The 12500-nt window shown below is 35.6% G+C and overlaps 1 protein-coding gene across 6 annotated transcripts in view; it reads left to right on the forward strand.

Annotated features, from left to right (window-relative positions):
* The window catches only part of LOC106884061 (1-phosphatidylinositol 4,5-bisphosphate phosphodiesterase beta-4), a 122914-nt gene that overhangs the window by 78264 nt on the left and 32150 nt on the right, over positions 1-12500 (forward strand). For 3 of the 6 annotated variants that reach the window (XM_089359224.1, XM_089359225.1, XM_089359226.1), the window contains exons 12-19: positions 776-986; positions 1080-1173; positions 1797-1876; positions 2852-2936; positions 4526-4616; positions 5547-5657; positions 6733-6854; positions 9407-9472. In XM_089359224.1, coding sequence (XP_089215350.1) covers positions 776-986; positions 1080-1173; positions 1797-1876; positions 2852-2936; positions 4526-4616; positions 5547-5657; positions 6733-6854; positions 9407-9472 — 860 coding nt within the window. The remainder of the gene's footprint in view (positions 1-775; positions 987-1079; positions 1174-1796; positions 1877-2851; positions 2937-4525; positions 4617-5546; positions 5658-6732; positions 6855-9406; positions 9473-12500) is intronic. The other 3 variants (XM_089359230.1, XM_089359228.1, XM_089359229.1) reach the window with 1 other exon arrangement.

Genomic DNA, 12500 nt, shown 5'->3' on the forward strand with positions numbered 1-12500 from the left:
AAAATATGCAAGACATTTTTCAAGTTCGAAATGTGAATTTGTTTTTGTCACATACATTCCAGTGATGGAGCTTTGATTGTTTGTTAAAAACCAGCTTCTGACTCAAAGGAAGAATTTTAATAATTAAAAACAGAAGAGAATGAACATACCTACCTACCTGCATTCATACACACATACATACATACATACATACAAGCAAAGATACTCTGTTGTTGATGTTGAAATTCCAAGAAGGAGCCTTGGATCTAGGTTAAAAATTGGTTCTTTCTCTATTGGCAAGAAATCTTGAAATAAACTGAATAATGACATACACACACACACACTTTCTCTCTCTCTCTCTTTCTCTCTTTCTCTCTCTCTCACTCACACACATATATATCTACATACATATACACATTCATATGTACAGACACTTACCTTTGTACATACATAGACCATAGGTGTACGGGCTGCTTGGACAGACAAGGTAGGCAGTGTTTAGCAAGGCATAAACTTTAAATGTTCCCTATTGAATGATTTTCAATTCATTATAAAAACTGCAAATTCATTCAATACATGAACTTTGTGGTGTCATTCACTAAATGATTACTGTTTTGATGTTTGGCAGACTACAATTTCCACAGCATTTCAAACACTGTGTCTTTACCGATCCATAACACCATGAATGCCATGTGCTGTGACTTCAGTTTCATAATACATTAAAACTTTTGTTGAAAAAGTGGGAGAAATTAAATTGCTTCTAATGTCTGCCTCTGCCTTTCTCTTCATCTTTCAGAATGTTTAAGTTTAGATGGCTTCTGTCGATATCTGATGTCTGATGATAATGCTCCAGTATTTCTGGATCGTCTTGACATGTACCAAGACATGGATCAACCATTGTCTCATTATTATATCAACTCATCACACAACACATACCTGACTGGCCGACAGTTCGGAGGGAAATCCTCCGTCGAAATGTATAGACAAGTCCTCTTAGCTGGATGCCGGTGAGAGCCTTACTACTTCATCTTTTATACTCTTTCCTTTTTCAATTTTCATGTGATTTATTCATTCCCTTTTCTTGCTAATTTCCATTTCAGATGTGTTGAGCTTGACTGCTGGGACGGACGCAACGAAGACCAAGAGCCCATAATCACACACGGCAAAGCAATGTGTACAGATATTTTATTCAAAGTAAGCAGCGTATCTCTTGCTCCCTCCTCTTAACTCTTTCGTTACCAACCCAGCTGAAACCAGCTCTGACTCTGAGTACAAATGTCTTGTTTTCATAAGTTTTGAATTAAAATCTTCCACCAAACATAAGTCACAATCTATGTTCCTAACACTAGCTGAATGATAACGAAGTTATTTTACTAAATTCTTTGTTATGTTTAAAAGTAACTGAAAGAAACACAGAGCATCTCAAAATAAACACCATTATTGGTTATGTGATCTTGCCAGTATGTTCTCATAATCCTTCTCAAGCATCTTCAGTGGAACACATCTAGCTTTCTATCAAGTTTCACGGTGTTCTTCCATGGCTGATAGAACAATGCTGTTATAGAGTCAGATCTTGGTTTGTAAGCTGATGGAGTTAGAAAACCAGATGGCACACACACCCTCTGAAACACCTGTCACCTTCCTATCCATTAATCTCATCATTATAAATTTCTGAATTCTATAAATTAGGCTAAATGGAAAGGTACCCATGAATTGTATAATGTAACCACAAAATGTTAAAATGTCTCTGAATTGTATGAAATGGCACCAAAGTATTTTATTCATTATTAATTCTATTATCTCACCCTTCTTCTCAGGATGTTATTAATGCAATTAAGGAAACAGCTTTTATTACTTCTGACCTGCCTGTCATCCTTTCATTTGAAAACCATTGTAGGTAAGTACTTCGTTTTATACCTCTCCTTCTCTCACCCCCATCTCTTTCTATATATTTACATACGTGTGTGTGTGTGTTTATGTATAATCATATACATAAGTGCACATGCGCACGCACGTACATACATACATATATATATATATGCATGTGTATATGTTTAAAATACATGTATGCATAAATAGAATTATATTAAAAATTTAAGTCAAACCTTATGCTCGATATTTTAAACATTAGCTCTTTTTCAAGAAAGAGAAGAGAAATAGCAGGAGTCATCAATGGGAATGGAGGGGGGGGGGTCCAGGCAATTGAGAGAGGTGTGTCAGGTGGGGGATACAGATTCTAAAGCAAAATGGAAAGTATTACATGTGTGTGTGTGGGTGTGTTTGAGTGTTTCTTACCATTTGATAACCTGTGCTGGTTTGTTTATGTCCCTGTAACTTAAAAATACAAGTAGTAAAGTTGATTTGATTGACTAAAAGTCATTAATGCAGAGCCCCAGCATGGCCACAGTTCTGTGACTGAAACCAGTAAAAAATTTAATGAATTTTTTTTGTTTTTCTCTTTTTCCTTTATTTTTGCCTAATCCTTTATCTAAATCAGCTGTTTTCAACTGCAGCTCCCAGGGCTGCATGCAGCCCTCAAGCATCCTTTCATTAGCCCTCAAGCATCCCTCCAATGGACCTCAAGCATCCCTCCAAAGGACCTCAAGCATCCCTTCAGTGCACCTCCAGCTTCCTTCCAGTGGCTCTCAATAGTCTTCCCTCTATAAATATAAGTTTTTCATTAATTGACCCATGTTTTACTTTTGTTAATGCAACCCCCTGAAGGTGCAAACCCCTAAAAAAACTCAGGTTTGGGATCTGGCCCAAATATCAAAAAAGGGTTGAGAACCACTGGTCTAAATTCTTTATATTTTACTTGTAAAATCTATCATAATTATTGATCTTGTATTGATATTCGTTTGTAAATCTACAGTAAACCACAACAGTACAAAATGGCACGATATTGTGAAGACATTCTTGGTGATTTACTATTAAAGAGAAAATTAGACAACTTTGATGTAAGTATTTTACCATTTTCGTTATTTATGTAGGTGCAGGTATGGCTGGGTGGTAAAAAACCTGCTTCCCAACTACATGGTTCTGGGTTCAGTCCCACTACATGGCACCTTGGGTAAAGTATCTCCTGCTATAGCTCTAGGCCAACCAAAGCCTTGTGAGTGGATTTGGTAGGCAGAAACTAATAGAAGCCTGTTGTGTGTGTGTGTGTGTGTGTGTGTGTGTGTGTGTGTACACGTTTGTCCCTCACTCTGTTTAACAACTGGTGTTGGTGTGTTTACGTCCCCATAACTTTGCAGTTCAGTAAAAGTGACTGATATAATAAGTGCAAAGGATCTTAAAAATAAGTACTGTGGTCCATTCGTTCAGCTAGAAAATTCTTTGAGGCTGTGCCCCAGCATGGCCACAGTCTAATCCCCAAAACAAATAAAACAAAAAAGATAAAGACTTATTTTGTTTTATTTGCTGTTCAGCCCCCAGAAACGTTTTAATTAAACAGATCTAAAATCAATGGCACACCAGCTGTGTCCATTTCCATCTTTTGTTCAAACATCATGCACCTAAGATAACATCAATCTAAGATGACAGAATGGAGTTTAGCTGTTACTTCTAGCAGGTCAAACAGATCAGCATAAGTGATTGTACTGTGGGGGAAATACTGACCTGCCCATAGAGAGAATGGGTCACATAGTCTCATTGACCATGCAAAGACGATTAACAAATCAATGACTAATCGATCCAACTTTCTATATACCGGTATCACACTGCAGAAAATGTAACCCCCAGCAGTACCCATTAAACTGGTACCTATACATATGGCTGTAAATTAGTATGAAGTAGAAATACACTTCACTGTTGTATGTAGACCATCCAGCTATAAATAATGCCATGAGCAGATACTGTTCACTGCTGTTTGTTTACTACTGCTCACTCCAATAGGTGAAAACTGTGTGGAAGCCCACCATATATATGTGTGTGTGTGTGTTTCTATTTGTCAATCTATCTATCAACCTACCTATCTATTTATCTATCTATGTGTCTTTGTGTTTGCTCCCCACCCCCACTGCTTGTCAACAGGTGTTAGTTTGTTTATGTCCCCATAACTTAGCAGTTCACCAAAGGGACCAATAGAATCAATAGAATAAGTACCAGACTTGAAAATAAGCACTGGGGATGATTTTAGGTCAAAAACCCTTTTGAGACAGTGCCCCAGCATGGCCACAGTCCAATCACTGAAACAAGTAAAAAGATGAAAGATTTACCAAATGAAAAAACGGTAAGTGAGTAATTCTGCAATGAACTGGCTTCCCATCCTGGGGGAATGTTATGTTGTGATCTCAGTCACTTACATACCAAGGAACTGCGTTACTGTCCCTTTTACTCCTCAGACTCAAAGCAGTATTTACTTTAACAATGTGACCCCAGAATCAACTGCTTCAGCCCATTTCTGGTCCTGTTGTAGATATTACAGAAATGGTCACATTATAACCTTACTTTCTCTTCTGATTTAACAAAATCTCCAAGATTTTTTCTTTATTTAATGATTTGCTTCTCATTTCTTCAATGAATTTCATTTTCTTCGTTTATTCAGTTAGAACCTGGCATTCCGTTGCCTTCACCATCAGAGCTGAAAAGAAAGATTCTCATCAAAAATAAACGTCTGAAATCTGAGGTAGAAAAAAGTGAGTCCTTGGCTTTGTTTCGATTTGTCTGTCTCTCTAGCTGTTCTTCTACCTGTCTGCTTCTCTCTCTCTCTCTCTCTCTCTCTCTCTATCTATCTATCTATCTATCTATCTATCTATCTGTCCATCCATCTGTCTATCTATCTATAGATATAATTGTCTATATTTATCGAGTTTTTCATTTACTTTCAAAACCATTTATTAAAAGTCCCTTTCGTTACAAGCTTTTTCTTCTGCCAATGCAGGCAGTTGTACTGATAGTTGTACCGATGCTGCATCTTTGAAAACTGAGCTTAAAAACTGCAATGAATTGTGGGATGTTTATTGAAAACGCAACGGATTGCAGTTGGGAGAGGTTTCATAAAATTTCACTGAGACTGTGTGCATATGTCTTTGTGTGTGTGTGTGTGTGTGTGTGTGTGTGTGTGTATGTCATCACCATCATCATCATTATCCTCATTTAACGTTCCTTCTCCATACTGGTATAGGTTGGAATGTTTGATAGGAGCTGGCAGGGCTGGAGAGCTGCACCAAGCTCCAATTGTCCATTCTGGCCCGGTTTCTATGGATGGATGCCCTTCCTAATGCCAACCACTTTACAGAGTGTACTGGGTGTTTTCTTTTTTATGTGGCACCAACATAGGAACTTTTTACATGGTTCCAGCATGGATGGTTTTTATGTTGCACCACCATGGGAGCCCTTCATTTAGTGCCAGTACAACTGCTTTTTACATAGCACCATCATGGGTGCTTTTTTTATGCGGCCTCGGTACGGGTCCTATGAAGTATAAATACATACTCTATGCATTCGATTATTTATAAACTCCACACAGTTGGTTCTCCAGTAAATACATCGATAACTTCACTATTACCTAAATCTCTATATTTTGTTTTCAATATCATTTAATTCAATTTTTCTTCCATTTTTAGAGCAACTAGAGATGTTCTTGAAAGGGCAGGAACAAGCGATTAATGAAGACAGCGAAACTGCTGAGGATGCAAACGCTGTTTGTGTGGTGGATGGAGAAGAGGGACCAATTGGTGAGTACCAGAATCATCGTTTATTTTTTAGGGGACACACCAAGTCCACCTTTTCATTTCTGATGTGATTGCCACAAATATATAAGAAGCATTCAGAATTAGACAGTGGTGAGAAATGTTTCATATTTGTTAGAAGGTAATTTACTTACGGAAGAAGAATGAAACAAAACAGTGTAAATAATAATAATAATAATAATAATAATAATAATAATAATAATCGGAGCAGAGGAAAACAGCCTAGGGTGGTATATAAAAAATGTTGTGGAAGAAGGCCAGCATCATCACAACTGAAAATTGTGTAACTGAAGAAAAATTTAAACAAGAAATGAACAAAAGAAAGAAAGAGCATGGAAGGAAAAGAAAATGTTTGGTCAGTTTGCAAGAGATGCAAACGCCAAGACAGATACAGAGGACCGGTGGTTATAGATGAGGAGGAATGACCTAATGATAGAAACAGAAGCACTCATATGCACAGCTCAGGAACGAGCGTTAAGGACCATATTTTATGAAGTGCAAAATAGACAACACTACCGATAGCGACAAATGCAGAATGTGCGGGTGAGAGGGGTGAAACGATATGGTACATCGTTAGCGAATGCCCAAAATTGGCACAACATGAATACAAAAGGCGCCATGACAATATGGAAAGAATGATCCATTGGGAGCTCTGCGGAAATCACAGCCTACAAAGAGCAAAGACATGGTATGAGCAAACCCTAGGAGTCACCAAAAATGAGAATTGCAAAATCTTGAGGGATGCAATGATTCAATGTGATCACCTGATCAGGCATTGTTGTGGTGAATAAAAAAAAAAAGAAGGTGTATGATAATCAGCATAATATGCCCCAGCGACAACAGGATCAATGTGAAAGAAGAAGAAAAAATAAACAACTATGATGATTTGAAGTGGGGAAATATGAAGGTTGTGGCCAATGAAGAGAGTAGACATGATACCAATAGTAATCGGTGCACTTACTTAATGCATTTTAAAATTGTATCTGTTCTTTGATTTCCATTTTCTTTGACTTAATGAAATTTTTTTTTTTTATTCCTTGTTTATTTGTTCTTCATGCAGAAAACCCAGGTGGCCAAACTGAAACCGATGCCCATCCTGAATATATCTTTTCAAAATCTAGTTCAACGGAGACTGTTGATGATTCAGAGAAGAAGAAAGGTTTGAGCTCATCGGGAAAAAAAGTAATTACATACTTCAATTTATATCTCTAATTAACTAATTAATACTTCTTAATCAAACCAACTAATATTAAATAATAAAAACACACACTTCACTTCAGTTTGGCATCATTCATTATACAGGGATGAGGCAAAGAAGGTGTACAGTTGCTTAACATAAGTTCCCAGAAATCAAAAAAGAGGATTTCCAATAAACTAGGTATCTCATGCAGATCTCTTAGTTATGAATTACTTAGGCTTAAAAAAGAAATGGAGAAATGAAAAGAACATTCCACTCATATTAACCAACTGTATACCTGCTTTTGTCCATCCCTGTATAGCATTTTTTTCCCCCTCCTTGTTCAGTCTTCTTTCAATACCAACATTATCAAAGCTATGATTATTATTGTATATTCACTGTGTATAATATTAGTTTTTATTTCCAATTCTTTGAAAGATTTTATATTCTTATTGTTTTGTTTTGAAATTTTCAAACAACGAAAATATTTTCAGTGTTTCGCGTGGAAGTAAGTCGTGGTGGCTGTGTTGGCTAAGTTGAGAGGGTTTTCAATACCTATTACAGAGGCCTGTGGTTCTCACACTCATTAAACTACAACACTAAGAAATATATCAATAAATAAAAATCTCTTTCTCTCTCCTTCCCTCTCTCTCTCTCTCTCACTCTCTCTCTCTCTCTGGTGCTCACCGTCCATTTTGTAACCCTTTCTCAGTCATTGGAGTCAACTTTAGATACTAAATCTTTATACTGTGTGTGAAGAGCACCAATGGTCTCACCAAAGACCAGAGCCTGCATGCTGGAGACCATTCTTCTCCAAGAGCTATTTTCTCTGGCCAGATATTGCTGGCATGAGAAGTTTAAATGAAATAGTTCAAATGAGAACTGGATTCTTGTCCAGTTCTATGTTTAAGAGATGAGGAATTATGTACATTATTTACAGTTAACAGATATTTGTCCTCATCCTGTTTGTTGTTGATACAACATTTCGGCTGATATACCCTCCAGCCTTCATCAGGTGTCTTGGGGAAATTTTGAGCTTGGGTTCTCATTCCTAAGGTATTTTTCGATGTTATTATTATTATTATTATTATTATTATTATTATTATCATTATTCAGATCACTGCCAGAAATCAAACTCGGAATCTTGGGGTTAGTAGCCCACACTCTTAACCACTATGGGCATATGGCATAGTGGTTAAGAGCGCAGGCAACTAACTCAAGATTCCGAGTTCAATTCCAGGCAGTGACCTGAATAATAATAATAATAATAATAATAATAACAATGATAATAATAACAACATCGAAAAATACCTTAGGAATGAGAACCCAGGTTCAAAATTTCCCCAAAACACCTGATGGAGGCTGGAAGCTATATCAGCCGAAACATTCCGTTAACAATAAACAAGATGAGGACAAATATCGGTCAAATGTAAACAATGAATTTTTGTCCTAACTAAACCAAAATGTACCTTAGCTTCAGCTCACCTAACCTCACCCATAATCTCCATGTAACACACAAGACAACTGATTACTTATTCTTTTGATCATTAACTTTTATATAAAAGACATTCGGCAAGATCAAAGATCATGATTGATTTAAGCCTTTCATTATCAATTTTCTATTGAAATACACTTCTTCTGTTCCAATCAGTTTTGAAAATAATGAAGTATTTAAGCAAAATATCCATCATTACTACATTGGTGTTTGGAACCTAAATTAACTTTGAATTTTGATGGAAGGTTGAAATTTAGTTCATTTTAAAAATGGCAGTTTGTGGTTTACCATGGAGAAATAATTTTCATTTTAGGCAAATACTGAAGTCATTGTCTATTGACAACAAATGGTAAACCATAATGAAAATGGCCTTTTAACAGGTTAAATCTGCCCCAAAATATATTTGAATTAATTGAATTTGTTTATTTCAAATGACTGCTTCATGTACCATCCATGTATTTTGTCCCAGCCTGATGGACATAACACACAGGCAGTATATATTTTCTATTAATTTATTATGAGGAAGCCAAGACTCCCTGTCATTTCAGAGTTGTCCCACTTGGTACACGATGAGAGTATAAAAAGCTCGAAATACATATTTCAGTTCATAAGGGCTGCTCTAAAGTGAATTTGGTGCTTTAAATCTTTTGCTTAAAGTGTGAATTTTTCTCCATGGCAAACCTCAGTAAAAACGGCCTTTTTACAGGTCAAATATACTCCAAACATATCTGATAATCTACAGTTCGTTTACTTGAACATTTTCATCTTTAAAAATGAAGTTCAATAGTCTGGGAAATTTTCTTATTAATCTTATTGATTGATCTCTTTTTCATTAGCAAATCCATCACCACTATTACCTCATGACAACTGACCTCCCACCACAACCAACTATCATCCCCTTAGCCATTAAGCCTGGCTGCTTCCTAATAACTTGCCTTGCCATCTCATCTCTTGCTGCAATGGACGGCTATCTCCTCCTCCCTTCTGCCGCTGTGATGGCTGACATCCCTTTACCTCTTCATGGCCTCTTCACAGCTCTTTTGCTCTTTTTTGTCATTCCAGGATGCAAGTATTGGATCCCTGAACCAAAATTCTCCTGAGGTTTGCTCCTCAATAAGTTCTCCTGAGGTACGTTTACCTTAACCCAAGCCCCTCACTGCCTTGCCTGATTTGCAGAATTATATATATATATATATATATATATATATATATATATATATATATTGTTTGCTGCCACATTTCTGTAGAAAAATCAAAAGAAATAAAGAATCTGCATGTGTTTGCCCAAACTCAGTAGCTTGTATTGTTCATTATATATATATATATATATATATATATATATATATGCATATGTACATGTGTATGTGTATAGGTATGTACACGTATATATAGGTGTATAGATGTATGTCTGTAAATATTCATGTCTATGTATGTATATGTGTGCATTTATCTGTATTTGTGTGCATGCGTATAAATATGTATGCTTGCATGTATACATGGATTTCCATGTCAAACTGGGTTTAATTTTGTTGATTGATCAAGTCTTTTACCTAATGGATTGCTGCAGCTTTTTGTTTTCTAATGCTCGATCTTTGGACTGTAAACTGCACTGAAATACATAAATACACACATGCAAACATATATATATTTATTAGATATATATAAATATACATGGATCATAAAGACAGACAAACGGACTGCCTGGTATGGCTACAATTGTTTCATTCTCTTTATAGTAATGTAAGCATGCTACAGTGAGGTATGTAGTGTGCACAACATTCTATAAGATTATCTAACTCTCACCTCATCAGGTTTACCAAATATATTTTCTCTCTTTCTTTTCCTTTCCTCTCCACTGAAATTATACAGATACTTGTGCTATTATCCTCAGTTTTCCTTAAGCTATTTTCCCTGAATAATAAATAGCCGAATCTCCTTTAATTAAAGGTACTATTCTATTAGTTCTGCAATAATTAATCAGAGCACTTTAATCAAGTAGAATTTAGTAAATGAATAAGTACTACAGGAATTTATTAACCATGTCAATCTTTAATATTCTAAACAATATAACACGGTAAATGGATTTTTTGTTTGTATTCTTTTTTAAAGAAGAATGTTGGCAACTGTTTTTAACTGTTTTGATAGGGTCAAATGTCATGCTTGGCACCTGCTATCTGCTGGTATACAAGACTGTTTTGCCAGTACCAGTCTTTATAAGTGCGGTCACTAAGGTTAATAACATCTTTAGAATAGATATTATGGTTTAATTATTCATTACTTTACAACCTCATTCTGCTATCCACCCTAATGATTGATTGATTATAGTCCCGCCCACTTTAGCATTTCTTAAATGTTGGTAATTCTGATTCGAAATTTCACTTGTTGATGAACTGTGGATTCATCAGCATGTCACTGCTCACTCATATATTTGGTAAACCTGATGAGTTGAGAGTTGCGTAATGTATTACATAATCTTATGGACTGTTGTACAGGCTACACACCTGACTGTGGCATATTTAAGCCATAATAAAGAGAATGAAACAATTGTAGCCATACCAGACAACCCATGAGATTCCATTCCTCTTTGAATACTTTAGGATACTACTGAAGTGGCAAATTACCAAACAACAGTGAACTTCTCTTCATCAATGCATTCCATACAATGATAACACATAACTTATCTATATCCCGTTTTACATCATTCAGTGTAACCAATAATCGGGGTGCACTTCACTGTGATACACCTTGATTCTTCATGAATCCCCTTTAACCAAATATATATATATATATATATATATATATATATGTACACATATGCATATATATATACATATACACAGACATTATATGTGTATTCTATATATGTATATTATTTATATATGTTTATATATATATATATATATATATATCATATATTGCACACACACACACAAAATAACAATTTCCACTGAAATTTCATTTTCAAAGACAATTCAGAGATTTTTGCATCATTTATGATTAAAAGCATTCAACTTCCTGAATTAAATTCTGATCTTGGGCTGTTTATTGTTGCTGCTTTGAAGTACTTCTTCTTCTTCCCATTATGCATATATATATATAATTTTTTATTTGCTTGTTTGTTAATATCAAGGAACAAACATTGTCCATTACAAATGATTTATATTGCTGTTGTTCTTGTTGATGTTGTTGCTTGAGAAACCAGTTTTTGATGTTTATTTTATCTTCAAAAAAAAAAAAAAGAAAGAAAAGAAAAAGTGGGAATCAACCAATTTCTTGATTCAGTGGTAGATTTCGTAGAATGGAAGGAAAAATGCTTTGTTATTTTGGTTTTTACTCAATTACCTCTCTTTGACATTTTGTATCCAAAGAATTTTGCCTTCCATCTTCCCCCATGATCAATAAAATAAAAGACCAGTTAAGTACAAAAGACCGATCTTATATTTGACTATAATTTACCCACATAGCTTGTGGCCTTCTGATTTGATTTAGGAATTGCCATTTTTAAAATACTAATAGCTCTGTGCATAGCTGTGTTGTTCCCAGGACAAGTAGGCATGAGAGAGAATCACAAGCCATCAACAAATCTAATTAATGTCACAAGGTGTGGTTTTTAATGCTTGATGTTAGTGGAGAAAGAAAATATGTTTCCAGGGTTGCATGTAGAAGTAATTAACAACAATCACAAACATTTAACGGAAGATTTATTTCCCTCACATCATGTTTTCTGCGTTGGTCTTTTGATGCAAAACAACAACAACAACAACAGGTACTCAGCTGGAAAGATATACTACTTGGATCTCCGACTATTCAACTGGTTTGTATCCATCTATGACTGGCCCATCCCAACTGGGAAATAATCATGCTATATTCATGACAACAAAAACGTGTGTCTTCTAAACTGTTGTGAGTATGAAGACGCCAGGTGGCTGCCCTGGCATTCTGGGATTACCACCAAAAACCACATATTTATAGGATTCAATGAGGAAGTTCTAGGAAGTCGAATCATGTGTGATGGTTTGATACTGATCAGTTGGTTAAATTGACCGATCATGTGACACGACAGTGTCACATGATTTTCAAATCAGTCAGAAGCAAATCAATTCCATAAATATTTCCCTACCATAGCAATGCAAGCGAAGTTTATAGTAAAGTACCA

The sequence above is a fragment of the Octopus bimaculoides genome, chromosome 11 (assembly GCF_046866305.1).
Source record: "Octopus bimaculoides isolate indiv1 chromosome 11, ASM4686630v1, whole genome shotgun sequence".
Taxonomy (NCBI): Eukaryota; Metazoa; Mollusca; class Cephalopoda; order Octopoda; family Octopodidae; genus Octopus; species Octopus bimaculoides.